The sequence below is a fragment of the Balaenoptera acutorostrata genome, chromosome 7 (genome assembly GCF_949987535.1).
Source record: "Balaenoptera acutorostrata chromosome 7, mBalAcu1.1, whole genome shotgun sequence".
Classification (NCBI taxonomy): domain Eukaryota; kingdom Metazoa; phylum Chordata; class Mammalia; order Artiodactyla; family Balaenopteridae; genus Balaenoptera; species Balaenoptera acutorostrata.
In genome coordinates this window covers 78,569,440-78,592,768 of record NC_080070.1, presented here as the reverse complement: position 1 = coordinate 78,592,768, position 23,329 = coordinate 78,569,440, and the positions used below count along the sequence as shown (strand labels likewise).

The window sequence follows — 23,329 nt, the reverse complement described above, 5'->3', positions numbered from 1 at the left end:
CAGATCCCATATTCCAACATCATCGAGAAGAATCAAACATCACTGGATCATCTCTGGGCAGTCCTGTTTCAGAAGACTCAAAAGATGTTGAGGATTTGGTAAACTGTCATTAGGTAATTCTTAGAAACAGGTAGTTCAGGCAGAGAAGCCACACTGTTAATTACAACATCTCCAAAGAAATAGGAGCAACCCCCAAGAGGCTTAATTTACCATTCCTCTGGCTTTTAAATAGCTACAGTGCTCAAGCCACATACAGTGTTGCTGCTATGACTTTTTACCTCCTTTAAATATATCATCTGAGGTCTAGGCTTATGACAGAGTGTAGTTGAGTGGAGCACTGGGGTCTTTCTTAACTGTAGAGATCCTAGTGATTAGTGTTACTTGTCAGCAGGGAATTTCATTCACTTTAGCTGAGAGAAGTTTAAAATCACCAAAGCTTAACTGCTGTTTTAAAAGCAGTAATATTCATCTCTAAAGATCAGACATGGCACTCTATCCAGTCTCAAATAGGCCTGTTTATATTTCAGAGAAGTTACATCGACATGGTCTAGAGCTTACCAGTGACCTTCTCCACAAAGATTATCTTCTAAGTAGTTTGAGACTTGGGGTGTGGTGGTTACTTTTGGTTTACCCATTGCTGGCAGTGGGAGCTGATTTAGGCTGGGCAAAGAGGAAAGCATTAAGAGAGTTAAGAAAATTCACTACAGGCTTGTTTGTTTTAATATGGATGAGAGTAGGAAGACAAAATTCACGAGAAGCTAAGAGTTTTCACCCCCTCAGAACCCACTGTCATCAGTTTACAAAGTTAGCACTTTGAAGTAAAACTAAATGGGAAAGGAAGTAAAGTTGCCTGTCCTATGCCATGACCTTTTATGACATGTCTTGCTATATAAGTTACCCAGGAAATAGTTGAGGAGAGGATCAGAGTTTTCCGTTCACTTAGTGCATTAACTGATGGGGGTTTGATATAACTTCTCCCTCTCAGGCAATTTAAAAAAACAAAATTTGCTTCTGTAATGAAAGGAAACAAATCAAGAGTCATTCCTATACCAGAGAAGGTTAAGCCAAAATTAGCCTCTAGGGCTTTAATGAATATGACCCCTATAGAAAAGTCAAAAAAAACTTGTATAAATTATTTTATTTATTATTGTAATTAGATCTACACAATCAAAGTTGTCTTTTCACCGTCTGTGTTTTTTGTTAACGTGAAATTGTAGTTATAAGCAAAAGTTGGTTGCCTAGGGAACAATAATTGTATATTCAGTTTAACAGAAATAAAAGAGTATTTGTCTTAAAATGCAAGATTGTTTGTTACATAGCCTTTCGCCATGCAATTCCATTATAAAAAATTTTAATTTCAAAAGTGAAAATGACTTGTGCTGTTTGAGCTTTAAGGGGGAATGTTTAAGTGCAACATCAGCTCCTTAAAGAAAAAGCAAAGTGATCTAGGATATGTCTCCCCTGCAAGAGGGAATTTAGATTTACAATTAACATGAAAATCATGTATCAGACTTATGCAGGAGATTGTTCAGCATACCTTATCCAGTTCTTATTCAAGTCCAAATATATAGCTTTGATGAAGAGACCTGGTAAGTATTTCTCCTTGGCAGACTCACTTTCCCACATCATGGAAGTACAAATTCGCACATATACATAACATGATGATAGAAAATAAGATATAGTAAATTAGGTTTCTAAATTTCGGTTCTAAGTCTCCTTGTCGATACCAGTAGATCTAAAAGAAGAAGAATTAAATAAAAGTTTAAGTAATAGCACTGGGCTGAATATTAAAAATTTTAAATACAGCTAATTCTTTTCCACTGTGACCAATTTCATCCATATATACTTTTTCCCCCTAAATTTTGAGACTAATGCAGCCAGAATTTTATTCTTATTCTTTATAATTCAAGTGGTACCAACTGAGTTTCTATATCCAAGACCATACTTTATTCCTGCATTCTCAGTTAACTCTGTTCAATGTTTAAACCAAGAGTCCACAGTCATTTGGCAGGTCATCCAAGAACAGATACTTTAAATATATTTGAGCAAAACGTACAGCTCTTTTAGGTACTGGAAGGGAGGACAACTTTTTAATTCCTTTAACTGATTCAAACTGCCAACAAAACTAGGGCTTCACACGTGCATGTATTTGGTTTAAACTAGATCACTGTCAGTCACTTCTGGCTTTCGGCTGGGAGTGGGAGGAGAGCATCTCTGGTAGCTTTTTTCCCAAGGCTCTCAAAGTGGGATGGGCCAATTCTTCCCTCAGGTCATAGGAATATAGCAGAATCATTGAGTTTGAATCCGGGAAATGTCCTCTGGTTTAATTTTAACTCAGGTAAGCACAAAGCCTTATGTGAGTCAGAACAATTACGTTTAAGAGTTTACTGTTTTGATTCTACCTCTCCTCAAGGGAAATGAAAACAACAGCCAACTAATGAAATGACCGAACACTTGGCAAATACCCAACTGGGAGTCCATCACCATCTTTATTTCTTTACCTAAAAGAAAGGCTTCTTTGTAGTAAAATTGAACATTCTTGTGAAAAGGGTACAACTGTAGCTTTAGGTTTCCAAAGAGATTTTGGTGTTAATTACTTTCATTTGGGGAGATAAAGCTCAAAGATTAAAACAGACTAGTTTTGTAATTATTAGAAACAGAGGAGTAATGGCATTTCCCAAAGCCTGTTGGGCTCTGTATGTAGTTCTTGAAGGAAGATGAATTAAATACATGACATCAAATCTTTGGCGACCTAAGTCTTTTTTTTTTTTTTTTTGCTATCGAGGGAGCAGGGTTTCCTTTTAGGGTTACAAGGTTACAACTTTGGGATTTAGGAGAAAAGTAAACTCAGATTCAAAAAAACCCCTGCAATTTAACATTGAGAACTGTGAAATGCTTTGGGGGAGAGGGATGGCATATAATTAGAGACACCCTTTTATACAGATTGTCTACCAGAGCTGGGAATTCTGCCCTAGGCACCTTCAGCCCTCAAGGATACTGAATTTAAATTCTAAGTAGTACTCACAAGTATGCAGGCAGTAATACTACTCAAAGAGATGCAGACAGCAAAAAATATATTCAGCGGTTTTGGAGGTAGTTGAGGGAAAACAAAAGCACTGATCAGCGTTACCTGTATGAAGAGAAATTATGTCAGGCCTCAGGAGTAATTCTAAGACTTGGTTAGACTGGCGTTTAGGCAATGTAATAGTATAAAATGCTCCACGTTGTAAAACGATATCTACCACCAGGTTTGCCTTCTGGAATGTTAATATTTAATAAAATATTAAAATACCTTCAATTGTGTTATTTCTTTCAGTATTTCTACTTAATCTTCCTAACCTTTTCCTCCTTTATGAAAGGAGACAAACCACCACAGAACAGTAAAACTGGCTAACCTCAAAATAACCTCTTTATCAAAGATTAGATAGCATTTAAACCTCATCCCCAGGATTAACGACTATACTGAAAAGTTCTAAACTTTTTGTTATTTTGAGTACTCAAGCAAAAAAAATAACGAAAACTGTTTTTGCTTAACGTGAAAAATTCTAAAATATAGGTTTCTAATATCCTATAGTTCTCTTTCTACCTTAGATATAACATTTTACCCATTCTTTTTTTAATTTTTATTTATTTATTTTTGGCTGTGTTGTGTCTTCATTTCTGTGCGAGGGCTTTCTCTAGTTGCGGCGAGCGGGGGCCTCTCACTATCACAGCCTCTCTTGTTGCGGAGCACAGGCTCCAGACGCGCAGGCTCAGTAATTGTGGCTCACGGGCCTAGTTGCTCCGCGGCATGTGGGATCTTCCCAGACCAGGGCTCGAACCCGTGTCCCCTGCATTGGCAGGCAGATTCTCGACCACTGCGCCACCAGGGAAGCCCATACCCATTCTTTTTCTTAAGAAGTCATGGAAACAAACTTCACTAAAATTCTCTTACATTTAATGAAAATGTGCCAAAGAAATGTCATTCTCAGACTGGGAAATGTAGCTTTGTTTTATTGTGATAGCACCAAGCTGTAGTATACAGGATGAAAAACTAAAATCTCTTAAAACCAAAGGATAATGAACATGCTTCAAGAACAAAATAAAAGTAAAGGCATTAGAAATGGGGAAGTTGTGGGTTATGTACAGAAGAGAGTTACTGGTAGCCACTGACATAGTACAGATTTACTAGGCAAACCCAGAAAACCAAGTTATTTGACTTGTGCTATTTCACCTTCAACCAGGGGGTGAGAGTGGAAATCAATTAGTAACTCCACTTACCAAGTGCAGTTTTGTTTAAGTGTCAACAAAATTGAAAGCATTACTTTAACTATGATTGGAATATTTCACATGCTCATGTACTGGCCCCTTTTAACTTTTTTTTTGGAGAGATGATTGAACCACAATATTAAGGTTTTCAAAACTTTGGCTAAGAGCCCGGGTGAGACACAAATAAAGATACTTACTAGAATCAACAAGGATGTTAAGCTGCCAACAACTAAATTGATGATTCTATCCTGAAAGAGAAAAGAGTTTTTGAGCCATATGATAAACCCATGGCACTTTAGAAAGATACAGTGCAAGGCATTATGGTGTTTTAGAATGGAGGAACCAGGATCCTGCCCCTCTGAGCTTCACACAAACAACTGCCAGAAGGGCAGAGTGTACTGAGCCACCAGAGTAGAAGAGGTATTTGGGGAAGATGGACAACTAACTGGAGAAGGTTTTTGGTTTTTATTTGGCTGCGCCAGGTCTCTTAGTTGCGGCATGTGGGATCTTTTAAATGCAGCACGCGGGCTCTCTTCGTTGCAGCATGTGGAACTAGTTCCCTGACCAGAGATCGAACCCGGGCCCCCTACATTGGGAGCACAGAGTCTTAACCATGGACCACTAGGGAAGTCCCTGGAGACGGTTTCTTGAAGGGACAGGACATTTTTACATTAGGGCCTTTTGAAGATTGGGAAGGCCTGGATGGGGAAGGGAGGCTTACAAATAATTCACAAGCTGCTGGGAACAGTATGAGCAGAAGCAAAGGGACAGGAGCCCTAGGCTGTCCAGCCGAGAGCCTCGGTGAAAACAGTAAGAAACCAGACTTAGATGGTGTCAAGTGCCATCATGAGTTTGGACCTATTTGTGATTCAGCTTAAGTGTCCTTGTTTAATGTAATCTAAAAGTAAGTGCAACGTAGAATCATCTGAATGAGGAGCCTGGGGTTCTACCCATCGAGATTTCTTGTTATTCCCATCCCTACCCCAACCAACTCCAAAGAATGGTTTGAAAAACTGATCTAATCCAATCCTGATTTTACAGGTTAAGGTAAATTTAGGTCCAGTGAGTGCTGTTAAATTATTTGCCTAAAATCATACAGCAAGTTAGAAGCAACTTTGAAATAGGATATCTAAATCAGGGTCACTGGTTAGATGGTTTCAGTTATAGGAACTGAAAAGTTAAAGTATCAATAATATATAAATAGTAGTAGTATATACTAATATTATATGTATAATATGTATTAGATTGACAGAACTTATTTACAGAGCTTACAGAATAAGGTGGTAAGGGTTTAAGACCTGATTAGGAAACACTACCTTATGGCCAATGAGAATATCAAGTAATCTTAGTTCTGAAAAGTCAAAGCTGAAGTCTTTAAAGAATCAGCCTTAAAGACTGTGTTGGTAACGTCTGAGCAAAGAACAGCAGGATATGGAATATGAGCAGCCAGAAAACAAAAGCTCAGAGACGGGAAGGGCACAGGAACCTGCACAGAGCAACTGAGCACTCATTTCCAAGTTGTCTGCTTCTAAAGATAAGAATCCAAAGAAGAGCCAGGCAGGCAAAGCTGGGAGGGAAGAGTGAAGCAAAGCCAAGTATATCTGGTGTCTCTGACCTCACCAGGGATAAACCACACTCCAGACCAAGGCCACTGCAGTTCAAATGTTATACATTTGACAAAGGAAGCTGAACTACTCCAGCTACACCCTTACTAAACTTGAGGGCTCAGAACAGGTCTTATCACCACATCAGCTAGATAAGACAACACAGCAGACACAAGAGTCTGAAACTAGGACCATCTGTTAGGCAAGAGACCCAGGGACCAATCACTGATCACTGTTAACTTCTTCCCACACAAGACAAATGTGTACTTAACATAAAATGTGTTAACAGACAATCCATTTATGAGAACCCCACTGTTTCTGCCTTGTGAAAAAGTTTCACCTCAACTCTTCTGGTCTATTCTAAGAAGCCAAGAGTATTTGCTCCCATCTCCTTATGAGCTCCAGGTATTTGCAACAGTCTGTAAAGGTCTGCATACCTCACAAGAGCTCTTACCAATAGAAAGAGGCCAGTGAAGAGGTTCAGGTGAGAGGTAGCCAACATGAATCACCATTCTCCAAATGGTACAGCAAGTTTGCCAACCAGGATCGAAATGGGGAGGGGAGAGGGGTATAATGGTGAACAGATAGTGCCTACGCCAAAAGCTTTTGTATCTCTTCTAAAAAAAATCCTGGGGTGAAATGATATTATGACAATTCTACAGGTGGCCACACAGGCTCGGGGAAATAGCTTGCCCAAAATCTCAATACCAATAAGTGATGGAAACAGGATTCAATGCAACAGCAGATTCCATTTATACTTCTCAGTGAAACAGCAGCCTAGCATGCTAACTGCTGGTCTAGACAAAGAGATCAAGTTGCAAAGAGCACCCCCATTAGCAAAGTACTACAGTAAAGTGTTTACCTTTCAGGAATGAAGACTTCCTCGTAAGTGGTTGTTTTAGATTGTTGAACTTATCCATGGAAGCCTAACTGGTTTCAATCATTCATGAAAATATATCTAATCTTTAATGAATACTTCTCTGCTTGCCTTCTAGACAGCCCACTGTCTAGAATCCCAAATCATCTTCATGAGTATCAGGTATTCTATTGTTAGGATACAGTCTCTCTGGGACTCCCAAGATGGGACAAACTATTCAGAAGACGGCAGAACTGTTTCTCACAGGGTCTCCTTTCTCCAAGCCAAGGCCTTGGCTTTAGGCCTTCTGCTGTTGAAGTAACCAGGAATCCAGACCAAAGAAATAGCAGAGTTAACTCTGGAAGACCTCCTACTTCCTTCTAAACTCTTGCTATGCAGAGTGGTCTGTGGCCCAGCAGCACCGGCATCACATGAGAGCCTGTAAAAAATGCAGAACCTTGGGCCTTGCCCCAGATCTACTGAATCAGAATCCACATTTTAACAAGACCCTCACATGATCTGTGTGCACGTTTAAATGTGTGAAGCACTGCTCTAAAGTTTAGAGTCTAAGCTAAACCATTTTGAATATTGCTAAGTTCATATCACAGAGTGGAGACCCCTCTCTAGGCCCAGAGATGATTTTTCAGGGCTTTAGCAGCTGAAGCCCTGGGAGCCCTGCTCCCAGTCTCCAAAGATAGAATAAGAGAGAATAATTAAATCGCCCATTAATTACCATTTCAAAGGGCAGTGTTAGAGCTAATAGCTCCAAGTCAGAAGCAGAGTTATCTCCACATCAGAAGCTAGTTTCTATTAACTCAGTTTCTCTATGTCTCAGAAAAACTAGCTGTCTCCTCCCCAGTTTTATTATTGCCCTATTTCCATCTAACAAAACCATTCTCCCTACCAGAGCTTTACACTTTGTACTGCTGCTTATTTTCACTCCCCAAGGAAGTTCAGCAGGATCAGAATCAGCCTTAATCTTTACCCACAGAGATGACAGGACAGGGAATTAGTTGTCTTCCCACAGACATCTACTCAGCAACAGGCTGAGAGACAGTCTTACCTCATGTACATGAATTTATATATGTGAGCACTTGAACATAACAACATACATATACAAACATATATAGTTTCAAGAGGGACTCAGCATATATTACCTCTTAAGGCATTTATTTATTCACTTAAACATTATCTCAATAAAGCTGAAAAAAAAAATTATCTACTATATCCCAGATGCAAATACAACCGCAAATAAAACCATCTCTACTCTCCAGAAGTTCGCACAACGCAGAGCGCAAGCGGGCACGAAGGAGAAAGGAGAGGTATCTTGGGCAATCAGGGAGAGACTATGAGAGAAAGTCAAACCTGGAGGGGGAGGACTACCAGGTGGGCAAGAAGGAAAGAAAAGGGAGCTCAGAGTGAAGGGACTCCACAAAGACCCCGGGGAGAAAAAACGTCAAGAAGCTGCAAGGATTACCAGTGGGAAGCAGCCACATAGCACAGGGAGGTCAGCTCGGTGCTTTGTGTCCACCTAGAGGGGTGGGATAGGGAGGGTGGGAGGGAGACGCAAGAGGGAGGAGATATGGGGATATATGTAAATGTATGGCTGATTCACTTTGTTATAAAGCAGAAACTAACACACCATTGTAGAGCAATTATACTCCAATAAAGATGTCAAAAAAAAAAAAAAAAAAAAAAGCTGCGAGGGAAGAGGCTGGGATGCGATGTACAGGTGGAGAGAGCAGCCTGAGCCCAAAAGAGGCATGTCTTTGTCTTCCTTTGAAATGGGGAAGGAGAAAAAGATGGTTGTGCCTACCAAGTGTCTGTACCTGGGATGAGAGAAGGTTAACTCTGTGAAGCAGTAAGGAATATGTTATCTCCATTTACCAATGAGTAACTAGGTTCAGTCAGACCGATTTGCCCAAGGTCATACAGCCAGATAATGGCAAAAGTCTCCTATTCAATGCTCTTTGCAAAACGCAAGCCTAGTGAGCAGTTCAAAAGGTCTAAGAATCCTTAGACTAATACATATGGGCCCTGAAATGAGAGTTAAGGGACCAAGGTTCTCATCTCACTGACTAGCTAGGTGACTTCAAAAGGATCCCTTAACCCATTTGGATCTATCAAATGAGAGGACTGGGCTGATATCCGGTCCTTTCCAGTTTTAACAACTTATGGTTCTGGATCATCAGCTTCAGGCTGCACCTGGGCCAGAGTAGAAGACCTTTTCCCCAGCAATCAAAAAGCACAGGAGCCCCCCAGATTGCTTGGTCAGTCATTAACCAGCATCCTGATACAAAACAAAGCTCCAAATTCATTTCAAATGCTCCGGTGGTAATGGTGGTTCTGGGAACATCCCAAATAACCAAAAGCTGGCATTTGTCCTCAGCATCCAGGATAAATCCTGGCTCTGGACAGCTTGGAACCCTAACAAGTAAAAACACGCTTCCATTTCCACAGTAATTTGTTTTGCCTGCTTCCAAAATGGATCTAAAGCTTGGGCTATCACAGCAAAACCCTAACCCATTCAAGCAACAGTAAAAAGAGCATGGCAAAATTCCTAAAGGGATCTGGGGACTAGAAAGAAGGAGTAAAAGGATTTACAAGGAAAAGTCTGAGTAAAGAAAACTTTTCTAAGTTCAAATGTTAGTACTAAGATTCCTGGCAGCCAAGAAGGAAGTACAATGGGTTTCAAAGCTCTCACTAATGACAGTAAGCACACTGCATCATTAGAACAGGCAAACTTCTCCTGGATCTAAGAAGAGTTTGTCGCATGGGTCTATGCAAATCCTGGGAGGCAGAAAGTGCAGCTACTTCATACATAATTGTTTCTTATATTGACACGTAAAAATAGCTGAAGGCATAATGTCCCCAGAAGAGTGAGATGCGGGCTGAGAAGTAGGATGGCTGAAATGCCACACACCCAATTTAACTGCTCATCCTTCAGGGCGCAGCTCAAACATCGCCTCCACTGTAAACCCTTTCTGGACGGCTTCCTTGGGCACTTCTCAGGACAGGAGATGCCCCTGCCTCAGGGCTCCCGGGTCACATGGCCCAGACTTTACACGTACGGATTCACTGGCCGTCTCCTCCATGAAGACTGGCAGTTAATTAACCATTGGGGGAAGGCAGCCGGGAGCCTGGCACACTGCTGGCCGGTGCTCTGTGAATGATGCTTAAATAACAGAACCATAAATAGAGGTGACCGATGGCATTTTCCTTAGAGCGCCTCTCACCAGGAGAGGCTACTCACCACTCATCCGGGGCCTGACTTGTCAGAAATCTCAGCTTCTGGTCAGAAGACAGCCCGGCCTCACTGGTCCGGGACAGACATGCAACACCACCGCAGAAGCCACAGCCTGGCCCCGCAGCCCAAGAGGTCAGGCTCTCACCAGCCACGGAGGCCCGAGCCCTCACGGTGCCTCCCGGGCCCATGACCCCATGGTAATACCAGGAGTAAACCATGGGCACCTCCAGGTCGGGGTTTTCCGAACCTAAGGACAGAAGCCCAGCCACTCACTTCCTGCCACAGCAGCAAGCACTGGTTTCAGAGGCACGACAGCAACTCCCGCCCAGGAGCTGGGCCTTCCGCAGTGCTGCTCAGCACTCCCAGGGAGAAGCCATGCAAAACAGAAAGCTCCTTTCAGGAAAGGAAAACCCTGCATGGACAACAGCACGAGAACATTCCCTTACACGCCCTGGAAGGAGGGGCGGGGGAAGACTAAGAATTCCAGTTTTGTGTTACTTCCACCTTCCTCTGCGACTCCATCAAAGTCCTCAGACAACATCACAGGCAGCCCTACAGACCCCATCCCTCCCCAAGTGCACTCCGGCTCAATCTTCACCCTCCGGGTCAATCTTCACCCTCCGCACCTTCGAGTTCTCCGTCAGCCACCCCACCACCCCTTGAAACCCGTTCTGTGTGAGCAAAGTACTTCCTGGACCACACAGAGAGTTCTCCCCGCCCTGGACTTCCCCTGCTGCCTCTGCCTCTCAACTTTCTCCCCAACAGAGCCTGTGCCACCCACATACTCATCCCAGGTGTCACCGGGCCAGGAAGGAGTCAGGAGGGGGGGTGGGGGGTGGGCAAGGCATTTCCTGCTCCCCAGGCCGGAATGAGATGGCAATTTCAGTAATATCCTCTGCTATGGTCTGAAAGTTTGTGTCCCTCCAACACTGGTAGTTGAAATCCTAATGGCTAATGTTGACAGCAGTATGAGGTGGGGCCTTTGGGAGGTTCGTAGGTCATGAGGGTGGAGCCCTCACGAGTGGGATTAGTGCCCTTATAAGAGAGGCTCCAGAGAGCTCCCTACCCCTTCCACCAGGTGAGGACACAAACAGAAGTCTACAACCCGGAAGAAGGCCCTCATCCAACCATGCTGGCATTCTGACCTGGGACTTCTAGAACTGAAAGAAAGAAATGTTTGCTGTTTGTAAGTCACACAGTCTGTGTGGTATTCTGTTACAGCAGCCTAGACAGACAAAAACATCGTCTATTTTTAAGATGTATGTCCCTGGCAGTCTCATGGCAACTTCTTCCCTTCCTCTTCTCAGCAAGCTCAATTATTTCAGCACCCGTTTTGCCAAATCCCTCTCCTCCAACCCTCTCCTCCACTGCCCCTGAGCCTGGTCTTCCCCGGCATCCACTGACTAGATCATTCCCAATCTGTCACACCAAAGCCCTAACCTGACCATGGAGCCGGCAGTTTCAGCAATGCCCAGAGCCTCTCTGGTGGATGTGTTCATCTGCTCTTGATGCTTTGAAAACCCAGTCCCGAGTCACTCCCAAACCCTCAGCCACTTCCAGGCCCTGGTGCTAAGCCTTGCTGTGAAGCCTTTCAACTATCCTACCTGTTAACTGCCAGTTTACTTGTCTGTCTCCTCCTCCACACTGTAAGGCCTGGGAGGCTGAGGGCCATGTCCTCCTTGTTCACTGCTGGGTTCTGGGCCACTGCCCATGGCTGAAACCCAGCCCAATGCTGCACTCTCCAAGCTGTGTACCCCACAGGGCCTGCGTCCACCCAGAGGCAGGAGCACCTCTGTCTCACTCAGACAAAGCCAAGCCACGCAGCTGTGGGAGCTGCCACTACCCAGAGTGGAAAGACTCTTCTTCTGAATCTACAAAGCTGCCACTGTACCAGTGGGTGGGGGGAAACCGGTCATTTCCTTCTGCCAACCCTCTAAATATTCCCAGCATATATGAGATATTCAAATATTAGCTGAAAGAACAAACTAACTGTGTTACTACAAATTCATGTATTCAGCTGGGCCTTCACTGTATTTTCATGGCCTTTTATTTTGAGTTGACTTTCGCAGTCGCTCTCCAGGAAGTGGTTTGAAGCTCCACCTCCACTCAGGTTCCCAGTCTCACTCTTGAAGCCTGTCCGTCAGCAGACATCTTTACAAAAAAAAAAAAAAAAAGATGCTGAGATAAAGAAGAACTCCCCCACCCCATTTCCACTCCTTCCAGCCTGAAGAGGACCGGAGGGCAGCCTGTTCCTCTGCCAATCCTGCACCCGTTCCCTGGCCTTATTAGTTATCTCTGTCCTCATATCTATGCTGAATCTCTCCCTCATGGAGTCCATCTCTGGCCCCAAAATCTCAACCCCTCCAACATCAGAACAGCCTTCCCTCCATCCTGCTTCCCACTTTGATGTTTGGCATCCATTCTCCACCCTTTTTATATGCTTAGTCTGAGGAAGTTAGGAACGAAATAAAACAGGGTAAATGAAGAGTGACCAGAGTGGAGCTGGGGGCTATTTTTAAAAAGGAGGTCAAGGAATCCTCCTGTTTGAGCGGGGACCTTTTAAAGAAAAAGAACGAGACATGCAAGGATCTAGGAGAAGTGTACTGCAAACAAGGCAGTGCAGCAAGTGCAAAGGCCCTGAGGCAGGAGTGAGCTCGGAAACTGGAAGACAAAGTAGGCGAGGATGACTGAAGCTTAGTAAGGAAAAGAAAGGGAAGAACAAGGATTTGTGTAGTGCCTTTCTATCCTCCTTGTAGTACATATATGCTCCATGAGAAAAGATGCCCTCTCCAGCCCACGGCACATGTCCCAGGATGCAGTACACACACAATTAAGCATTGAATCAAAGCACACACACATGCACACTCAACAACCGACAGCCTCCAGAAGACAACTGTACTTAGCACAGCACCCAAGGCTCCTCCCCCGGCCCAGGCTTTCCTCTGACCATCCCTCCCAAGTTCTAGAGTCTGCTTGCAATGGAACACCCACAGTTCCCTCCCCCTTCCCGGCACCTTCCTGCTCCCACCTCTTCAGCACAGTTGGACCTCCTGCTTGGGATTCCCGGTCACCTCCTCCTGTCAAATCTTACTCCTACTTCTGGGTCTAAAAATCAAAAGCAGTCTGACCTGATGCCCCCAGTAGAATCATCCCCTTCCTCCATGCTCCCTGGCACTTTGCTCCTCCTTTCATTAAAGGGCTCGACCCCATGTTCATCTTCCTTGTGCACAAGATCTTCAGGTCCCTGAAGACAGTGATTATCTTCTCTTGTGAGGGAAAGAGAAGAAAGGCAATCCAATCAGCATGTATTAAACATACAAGGGGGGGGACTTCCCTGGTGGCGCAGTGGTTAAGAATCCGCCTGCCAATGCAGGGGACACGGGTTCGAGCCCTGGTCCGGGAAGATCCCACATGCCGCGGAGCAACTAAGCCCGTGCGCCACAACTACTGAGCCTGTGCTCTAGAGCCCGCGAGTCAACAGCTACTGAGCCCGCATGCTACAACTACTGAAGCCCACGCGCCTAGAGCCCGTGCTCCACAACAAGAGAAGCCACCACAGTGAGAGGCCTGTGCACTGCAACGAAGAGCAGCCCCCGCTCGCCGCAACTAGAGAAAGCCCACACGTGGCAACGAAGACCCAACGCAGCCAAAAGAGAAAGACAGAAAGAAATTTATTTAAAAAAAAAAAAAAAAAGAAGAAAGAAAAAGAAGAAGAAATGATTTTCCTTTTCTTCTTCCAAGTCCCAGTGGAAAACGTCTTGTCAGGAAAGCTCTGGAAATGGCCCAGTCAGCAGCCTAAGGGGCAGCTGTCTTGGGACGGACACGGTGAGAGGACGTGACACATGGGAGGAGGTCTGGGCCCCTCAGAAGCAAGAAACCTCAGGCCTTGCCGGTGGGTCCCCTTGGTTCCCCAAGAGCTGCGCGGCCCTGAACAGGCAGGAGCTTCCCCCCACGCCGTGGCCGGAGGCAGCCCTGGGGACAGTGTCCCCGGGGTGAAGCGAGGAGACAGCTGGCCTCCCTGGCTGACTCTGCGAAATGGCGAGCCCGGGTCACGGGGCTGCTGTCCTGAGGCTTCGCAGAGAACCCTAGGAGTAGCGGCACGTGAGGAAAGCTTATGAGACTCACACACACCCATACTCGCCCACTCTCATGCTCTGAGCTCTCAAATGCACCGGGGCCTCCACGGCTGCCTGCAGCTCTGAACGCCGACCTCTCCCTCGGGTCCCTCCAGAGAAGGTACGTGTGTGGACACTTTGAAACATTCCCCTTATCTCACAGATTCACGTTCTGAAGCATCTTTCAGTTGTGAATATTTCTGTCATACCCACCCTGCCAGATTCTCCTCCCCGCAGGAGGAGAATACTTGAAATATATTATTCACAGTTAGGCATATGTGAAATAGATTATTTTCATTGAAGCATCACTTAGGGAAATGAGATCACAGTAAAAATACAAAACAAACCTATTCCCCATGGGTTTTTTTTTTTTTTTTTTTTTTAATATATATTTGGCTGTGCTGGTCTTCCCTGCAGCACGTGGGATCTCTCAGTTGCGCATGCGGGATCTTTTAGTTGCTGGCACGCAAACTCGTAGGTGCTGCATGTGGGATCTAGTTCCCTGACCAGGAATCGAACCTGGGCCCCCTGCATTGGGAGCGCGGAGTCTTAGCCGCTGGACCACCGGGGAAGTCCATTCCCCATGTTTAAGGACCAAAATGATCCCTAGAGTTGGTACCACAGGAAGTGCCGGATCTTTATGTGCTCCGACCTTCAGAACTGGGAGGCCTACAGCAAGGCCTAGGACGTCAGGAGCCTGACAGACCTGACTTACACTTATTCTCCCGCCACATGCCTGCCTATGGCCTTGGGTAAGTCACTTAACTCTGAAGCCGAAGTTTCCATATTTGTACAAATAAATCCGTATTTGTACAATGGTCGAACACGCAGGGTTGCTGTTAGGAATCGGAGATGACACACGTAAAGCCCTAGAACAGACTGCCATTTAGTAGTCAGTAAACGGCTGCTCACGTTAGTATTATTTCTACCTCATCTATTGGGGCATCTTACCAACAAGGTTAGGTCCTCAGAGATGAGTGGGAGTTGAGTGGGCCCCAGACCCTGGCCCCCATTTCTAGGGCAGCCCAATTTCAAACGCATTCCATCATCCCCATAGGGACACTCAAGTTTGTCAACCCACGTGTCCTTATGGCAGTGCAGAAAATATGGTCATTATACCTACACATGAACTATGGACCCCAAGAAAAAAAAAATGACTCAATTTAGTAGACCCAGTCTATTACCACAGAGCTGCAACAACCTTGTCTACAGAGGGAAAACCTCAGCAGACCACCAGCTTCTGAGAGACCAGGCCTCAGTTTAAGTTTTTTATACAGTACTGTGTTATGTTTATGGCCTCTTTGCTGAAGCTCAGCAAGGAGAGGACAGAGTGATGCCCTTAACTGCGTGAGAGCCTGAAGCACCCCTTCCTGTTTTGGTACCCAGCGCTCCAGGTTTCTGAACACGAGCCCCCGCCTTCTCCTGATGGTTTAGGACGTCCCAAGAAAGCAGGTTACTTTTTAGTGATGCCAGATGCTCACTTCACTTAAGATTTAATAAATATAACAAAAAAGAAGCAGACTCACAGATACAGAGAACAAACTAGTGGTTACCAGTGGGGAGAGGGAAGCGGGGAGGGGCAAGATAAGGGCAGGGGATGAAGAGGTACAAACTTTTAGGTATAAAATAAGCTACAAGGAAGGATATATTGTACCACATGGGGAATGTAGCAAATATTTTATAATAACTATAAATGGACAGCAACCTTTAAAAATTGTAAATCTCTTTATTGTACACCTGTAACCTACATAATACTGCACACATCAAGTATACTTCAATTAAAAAAAAAAAAAACTTAATATATGTAAAATCCAGAACTAGGTAAGGCACTGTGCCGAGTGCTAGAAAGGCTGGAGAAATAAGGCAACTGGCTCCTACCCTCAAGGAGCTTAGATGCTGGCCGGGGAGGCAAGATCTATACAAATCCCTCACAGCACAAGGAGTAAATACCAGGAGACGTCTCTGACCACCAGGCTCGTAGGAGGGAAGCATGGGTGCAGGCTGGGTTGTGAGGGAGGTTCGAAGGTGGGAAATTAGAGTGGGCAGGATTCAGATATGTGGGGAAGAGAGGGTGTCGCAGCAAGAAGAAGAGCATTTGCCAAGAGCTCAAGGAAAGGGATCCGCGGAGACGTGCCAGTCTGGACTGGGCATCCACAGGGCAACGGTGAAGACCAGGGATGTCAGCCTCCCTATGCGCCAGCATCCTCTGAAGAGCCTTCTCAAAATACAAATGCCTGAGTGCAACCCCCAGAGATCCCCAGTCCTCTGGTCTAGGGGTGGGGGAGGAAAAGACCGACTAGAGCAGGAAAGAAGGAAGTCCTGGCGTCTATCATCCTGAACCGTTTCTCCTGCACAAGAAATGGCAACCAAAAGTGGTTTGGCCGCCTGGATGAGAGGCAAGGGGACAACAGATCCGATCCCTTGGGCGACTAGCTCTGCTTTGAGGGAGACAGGTGTTGTGCTCAGAGAATCACCCAGAAGCTGTGTCAAGAGGCCGGAAGCCCGCACCCCTCGGAGGACAGCCTTTGGGGGTCTGGGCAGGGGGAGGGGTGGCAGGCAGACACAACAATCCTAACCCCAGCTTTGTTCTTCATTAAGCAACAACCCTCACCTCCAACCCGAAAAAGGCAAGAAGTAGCATTCTCATCCTACACTACTATTTGCAGAAGCCAAATGCTCCAACTCTGAATGGTCTGAATTCGACTACAGGTCATCAAAAGACCTTGTTTTTCACTGTTTTTGTTTATTTGCTTTTTTTTTTTTTTGCAGGGAGGGGAGGTAAGGATCAGGAAAGTGCTTTAGAACATGGAACTTCCGCCTTTGGAACCAAAGATCTGAGCCTCAGGACCCACTAACTTGCTCCCTACACGGAAGGTCCCCCTGTATTATCTGACTCCAGTGTATGCGCCTTCCTCCAATGTCACTCACTTTTCTTACATCACATCCAAGTAGGAATAAAGGGACAAGAACGGTCACCACCATTCTCAGACGATGAATCACTTATTATTAGTGAAAATCAATAGAAGAGGCTGGTCCTGGAACCGGCTTACACTACATTCCAAGGAATGAAGTATTCCCCCCTCGCCCATTCGCAGTAGCTGTCGGATACTGGTTTGCCCTCTTCCCCAGAGAGAACCATCCTCCCTCTCCCCGCTAGGTTCACCAATCCACTGGCTGAAACTGATTTCGGATGATTCCGCAGCCAGCCAGCAAATCAAGAAATCAAGATCAACTCACAAGCCCTGAGGATAACTTAAAGCCTTTCCATTACCCAGACAGAAAGACGGCCCAAAGGAAATTTTAAAGGCAGCCGTGGACAAGAGTGGTGGGGGGAATACCTCCAGGTTATAGTTCGTACTAGGAAGGGAGGAGCAGGGGATAGATTCCTAGAGTGACATTTCCCGAAGCGGGCTCTGTGGACACTCAGCTCAGACCTGCTGAGGGCGAGGGGCGTGCAACGTAAGAACGGAGTAAGGCACTGACTGTGCCAGTGACAAAAGGCCAGCCGCCGAAACAGCACAGGAAGTAGTACTCGCCCTCCCGCTCCAACCACAGTCTCAGTGGAAATTAGCACATTTTAAAGGTTCTGAAAAGTCCCGCAACAAAGAAAAATGTTTCACGATCGTGACTATACAACCACCGTGACTAATAACTCACTTGCTTTAGAACTGCACTACCCGACATGGGAGTACCATCTGTATGTGGTCACTGAGCACCTGAAGTAGCTAGTCCAAACTGAGACGGGCTGTAAGTGAAAATCCACCCTGCATTTCAAACGCTTAGTGCGAAAAAAAGGATGGAAAAATATCTCCACTTCTCATATTGAGTACATATTGAAATGATAGTATTTTAGATGTATGGAATTAAATAAAGTATAGTATTAAAATTAACTGCATTGCGCTTCCCTGGTGGCGCAGTGGTTGAGAATCTGCCTGCCAATGCATGGGACACGGGTTCGAGCCCTGGTCTGGGAAGATCCCACATGCCGCGGAGCAACTGGGCCCGTGAGCCACAACTACTGAGCCTGCGCGTCTGGAGCCTGTGCTCCGCAACAAGAGAGGCCGCGATAGTGAGAGGCCCGCGCACATACTTTGTAAATATATGGCTACTAGGACATTTAAAATCACATACATGGCTCATCTTATATTTCTACTGGGTAGCGCTCCTTCAGAAAGTGCTAAGCAACAGCACATGCTCAGAAACCTCAGATACATCGTACTACCGTGGCATTTGTGCCACATTTGTTTTCCCCCTGAAAGAGATGTATTACATCCCAGAACTGGGGATGGAATAAAAACAGACGAAAAAAGCATCTGGATATTCTGACCAGGATTGACGCGACAGCCCACCTAGCAATATGTAATTCCAAAGGTATCAAGGAATGACTATGTTTCCTTTTGTCTATTATCCCTTAGATGTTTAAGTAACAACAGAAAACTGTTTTGCTTTACCTTTCGCTCCATGGCTGTGTCTGTAAAGTTATTCCTAAACATCACGCTAAAGACTGAATGAATCTGGAGTTTGGTATCCTTCAGGGACTGCCCACGAGGGTGCTGCTAGGGGCCCACTGGGTTGTGTATTTCTATAGCAGATGCTAGTATCTTTCACTCACTCCATGACTTTGGGCAAACCACTTCACCTACTTCCTGTGGAAGAGCCAAGTATGTGAACGTCCACAGTGCCTTCTGGAGCATGTGACCCAGACTGTGTAAGTCACCTCACCATTTACTATCCTAGTCAACTCGTGAAACATCGCCATTGGAGAACCAATTGTGCAACTAAACACGTAGCCTGCTTTGTAGTTCAGCTTCCCTGCGTGTGAAATAGCAGTAACAATACCCATCTCACAGAGGAACTGGGTGATCAAACAAGGGAACGCTGAACGCAGAGCACGCTGCCTGGCACTGAGGAAACACAACTTCCCTCCACACTCTGCTCTGTGTACTTCAGTCATCTCGGCCATAGAGGGAGAGGCTGGACCTAAAGCTCTAGTCCTTTCTAGGCTTAAAATTAAGAGGCTATCTCTGGTCAGTTGTTAAAAGGCAAATAAGATTACTAAAAGCTCAGAAGACCTGTCAGAATAGGACAGGAAGTGGGCTTTCCCCTTTCTGGATTCCCTTCCTCAGAGGCGAAAGCACGCTGGGAGCGCACACATGCAGGGGCCAGTGAAGGGTTTCCCAGGGTCCCAGGGAAGCCTCCCTGCTCTGGCAGTGACCGTTCTCCAGCGGAATGGCTCCACTGTAACGTGTCCTATCCTTTCACTATTGAGGCCCCATCCCTGTGCGCTGCCCACTCAGGTCCTCAAAATCATTTGCTGTCATTAAAGACGCACGCCTCGGGCTTCCCTGGTGGCACAGTGGTTAAGAATCCACCTGGCAATGCAGGGGACACGGGTTCAAGCCCTGGTCCGGGAAGATCCCACATGCCGCGGAGCAACTAGGCCCGTGAGCCACAACTGCTGAGCCTGCGCTCTAGAGCCCGCGAGCCACAACTACTGAAGCCCGCGTGCCTAGAGCCCGTGATCCCCAACAAGAGAAGCCACAGCAACGAGAAGCCCGCGCACCACAACAAAGAGTAGCCCCCGCTCGCCGCAACTAGAGAAAGCCCGTGTACAACAATGAAGACCCAACGCAGCCAAAAATAAATAAATAAAAATAAATTTAAAAAAAAATAAAGACAGACGCCTCTCCCTCCTCAGATACGGCATCTCAATTTATACAAAACATGATGCTTCTTTCCATCCTCAGACCAGAAGTCTCTCTCCTTTCTCCATTCTGTACAATTTCTGTATCTCCAATCATTCTGTCAGCCCCACACAGGAAGCTCAAGGCAGCAATTCTGAGAGATGTGGAAATATATATTATTCTTATTTTTTTTTCCTCCGAGTAGCTGATTCTACTGTTATGATGCCTAAAATTGCCTAAGTAATGCTAGGGGTGTATGCTCTTGGATTAAATAAATCTGCGATAAACAGAGATACATTTGGAATAGTCAATTTCTTGCATGGGTTTCAAATGGATCATAGGCAACAGGGAAACTTACAGTCATTGACGATTTGGGCCCAAGTGAGTCAGAAACATCAATATTTCTAAGTGTCTCTATAAATCAACAAGTCCCTTATGGAGTCATCTACCTCAGTATTCAGGGGTCCAAGGAGGTCAGCGGTCTGCATCACCCAGAACCCCAACCTGTGCACCAAGGTATGTAGAGGAGACACTGAACTTCTTGGCTCTCAGGACAGCTGGGCAGCCAGATGCCCTGGGTCCGACCCCTTCAAGCAGCTAGCTGCCTCCATTCTCCAGGCCCCAAATCCTCTCCTAATCAAACCCCAATTTAGGGGCATCCATATCTGAAAGCCGAAGGCTACCAGACACTCTGAATGTAGACTCCATCCTCTAAGATCTTCCCCAAGCTTCCCAAAGTGACCACTCTCTCCCCTGTACCCCAACACGTCCCCTCTATGCCCTCTCAGAGCACAGATCCAACCGCATCACGTTTGCTCACATATTTCCCCCATCTACCTGGGTTCCTTGGACGCCCCAGGGCCTATCACATAATGCTCAATAATGTTAGCAGACTGGAATTCCCTGGAGGTCCAGTGGTTAGGACTTGGCACTTTCACTGCTGAGGGCCTGGGTTCAATCCCTGGTGGGGAACTAAGATCCCAAAAGCCGTGCGGCCAAAAAAAATTAAATAAAATTTTTAAAAAATAATAAAATGTTAGGGACTTCCCTGGTGGTGCAGTGGTTAAGAATCCGCCTGCCAATGCAGGGGACACGGGTTCAATCCCGGGTCCAGGAAGATCCCACATGTCGCGGAGCAACGGAGCCCGTGGGCCACAACTACTGAGCCTGTGCTCTAGAGCCTGTGAGCCACAACCACCGAGCCCACATGCTGCAACTACTGAAGTCTGCGTGCCTAGAGCCCGAGCTCCGCAACAAGAGAAGCCACCGCAAGGAGAAGCCCACGCACTGCAACGAAGAGTAGCCCCAGCTCATCGCAACTAGAGAAAGCCCACGTCCAGCAACAAAGACCCAACGCAGCCAAAAATAAATAAAACAAAATAAATTTTAAAAAATAATATTAGCAGAAACAGGAATATCTACTGGACCAGGGCCGTGCTTCTCAAAACCAGGTGTACTGTGGGCTGGGATTATGCAAAGTCACAGGATAAACAAGGAGCAACTTCCTAGACATAAAGCTTAAAACATTTTCTTATAAAGTCCCTTTGAGAAGAGAAAGCAAAATCCACATGGAGTTAAAAAAAAAAGAAATAAAGTAGTAGCCTCCTGGCAGGCTGGCAGCTTCCAAATTCAGGGTCATGCCCCAGGCTGTCGAGTGTACAAGTTCCCTATCCTTTCTGCTAAAGAGGTCCCTGACGAAGCTGAGAAACCCAAGAAGCTCTGGACTCCATATGTGCCCTACTTTTTGAGAGGCTGAAAGTACTTTGTCAGGGGTCAAAGATCACCTATGCCACTTTCTAGGTGAAAAAAAAAAACAAACAAAACTAGCTAATCTTGCCCAAATGACTCAGAAAGTTAATGTTGGGGACAGGAAAAGAGCTCTCTTCAATTACTGGACCAGGACACCACATGATTAAGCTTGTACGAAGGCATTATACTTTTTAAAAGCCTAAAATAATGTACTACTAGCTTGTTTGGGCCTGAGACACTTTGATCACTTCCTGGAATGGAGTCCCATCAAAGAAACCCTCATTTCACGCCTCTCTTTTTCTCTGCTGGGCTGCCTCAGCAGTGAACTCTTAAGGGCTCTAGATAAACACGAATCAGAAGCACCTCTCTTGGGCTCTTACGGAAGCCTCAGGTGCACACCTGAAGCCTCTTGAAGGTCAGCACTCCAGCTGGACCAGCGGATGTGCAAACACCATGACCACCTGGCCTTGGGGAAGAGGGCTTCCGCACTCCCGTTTAGGACCCCCAGCAGCCCAGAACTTTCTGAACTTTTCTCCACTCCCCAGCCTTCAAGGCTCTTGGCCAACCCCGTACCAAAGAGGAAGCCGAGGGGCAGCGCAAGTATCTTGAGAGGGATGAAGCGAGGTTGAAGGCACTTTCTTGCTCCAAGGGCCTTCAGGGGCCGCAGAAGGACCCAGCAGGGCTCCGGGTCGGGAGGGGGCGGGGAAGGGGAGGGTGCGGACAGACCCACAAACACAAGCACCCAGGCCCCGAGTCTCGGGCCGCACTCACCTTGGCCGACGTCTCTCCGAACAGTGGTCTGTTGTCGAGGCCACTGGTGCCGTAGGTCCTGTTGGAAAAGTCCTCCATTTTAGGGTCTCTTCACTGTCCCGAAGCCACTCAAAGCCGAGCCAGCATTGCCTCCCGAAGTCCCGGGTCTACGACTCGCGGCGCCGCCGGTCACCGAGCGCTCATAGCCGAAGCCCAGGGGGGCCGGAGTCCCGGCGGCGGGGGTGGACGCTCAGACCCACGGGACGAGGCCGCTCCGCCCGAGCCCCGCTCCCCTCCTCATCTTGAGCAGCTGCCGCAGGAAGTGAAAAGAAACAAACACAGCGTGGCCGCCCCGCCCGGCGGCTCCCGCTTCCCCAAATCTCAGCGCCCGGGCCGCCGGGCTCGCGCCGCAGCTCGCGGAGCAAATCGGCTTCCCCGGAGCTCCCCGCTTCCCCGCCCTCGCCACTACTCTCCGTGACACGGTAATTTCTCGTGCTTTCTAAATGTTCTGGTGATCCCTTCACTATCAGAGGGGGGGAGAAAGTTTTCCTGGGAGAAGGCATTACCAGCCGTCTGCACCGCTTCACCCCTCTCGCCCCAGTGGCCAGCGGCCGGAGAAGTGAAGCCGCCGGAGCAGAGCCGAGCGCTCCGCGCGCCCCTCCCGCAGCGCTCTGGGATCAGGTCGCGGCAGCGCCGAGCGACTCGGATCCCCGCTCAGGTGTTGCCTGTACCCGAGGGCCGGCGCGCCTCCCGCAGCTCCCCTGGAGCTCTCGGGGCAGGAGGAGGGTATCCCGCCCCGGCCCGGCACGGGCCGGCCACCCTCCCGGAAGCGCCCCGCGCCCGCAGGCCAAACCTCGGCATCCCCAGCCGCTAACTGGGGAGTCCCGGCCGCACTAGGGAGCACGGATCCCGGTCCACGCCGACGCTGGAAGGCGGAGCAGAGCCTCCGGGGCGTGGCGGAGCGAAGGACCTTCCCTGCTGGCAGAGAGCGGCCACGCGGGCCGGGCGGTGCGCGGCGGGTCCCCACTCTGCTCCCCCGGCCGGGACCCGCGGCCACCGTCGCAAACCGACTCGGC

At 47.0% G+C, this 23,329-nt stretch overlaps 2 protein-coding genes across 8 annotated transcripts in view; one reads left to right on the top strand and one right to left on the bottom strand.

Annotated features, from left to right (window-relative positions):
• The window catches only part of DMTF1 (cyclin D binding myb like transcription factor 1), a 44,583-nt gene extending 43,286 nt beyond the window's left edge, over window positions 1-1,297 (top strand). For all 5 annotated transcript variants that reach the window (XM_057550605.1, XM_057550603.1, XM_057550604.1 and 2 more), the window contains one exon: window positions 4-1,297. In XM_057550605.1, coding sequence (XP_057406588.1) covers window positions 4-113 — 110 coding nt within the window. In that variant the 3' untranslated portion in view covers window positions 114-1,297. The remainder of the gene's footprint in view (window positions 1-3) is intronic.
• On the bottom strand, window positions 1,124-23,323 carry TMEM243 (transmembrane protein 243). Of its 3 annotated transcripts, none has more exons than XM_007170279.2 (5): window positions 23,107-23,323; window positions 22,275-22,563; window positions 4,446-4,496; window positions 3,026-3,130; window positions 1,124-1,735 (listed from the first exon to the last, which is right to left on the bottom strand). In XM_007170279.2, exons 2-5 carry the CDS (start codon window positions 22,350-22,352, stop codon window positions 1,613-1,615), a joined length of 357 nt encoding a protein of 118 aa, XP_007170341.1. In that variant the 5' UTR covers window positions 22,353-22,563; window positions 23,107-23,323; the 3' UTR covers window positions 1,124-1,612. The 3 variants fall into 3 exon arrangements, with proteins under 3 accessions (XP_007170341.1, XP_007170344.1, XP_007170343.1); XM_007170282.3 differs by having other exon boundaries at window positions 22,275-22,332; XM_007170281.3 differs by lacking the exon at window positions 23,107-23,323 and adding an exon at window positions 22,820-23,100.
• Window positions 23,324-23,329: the final 6 nt, after the last annotated feature.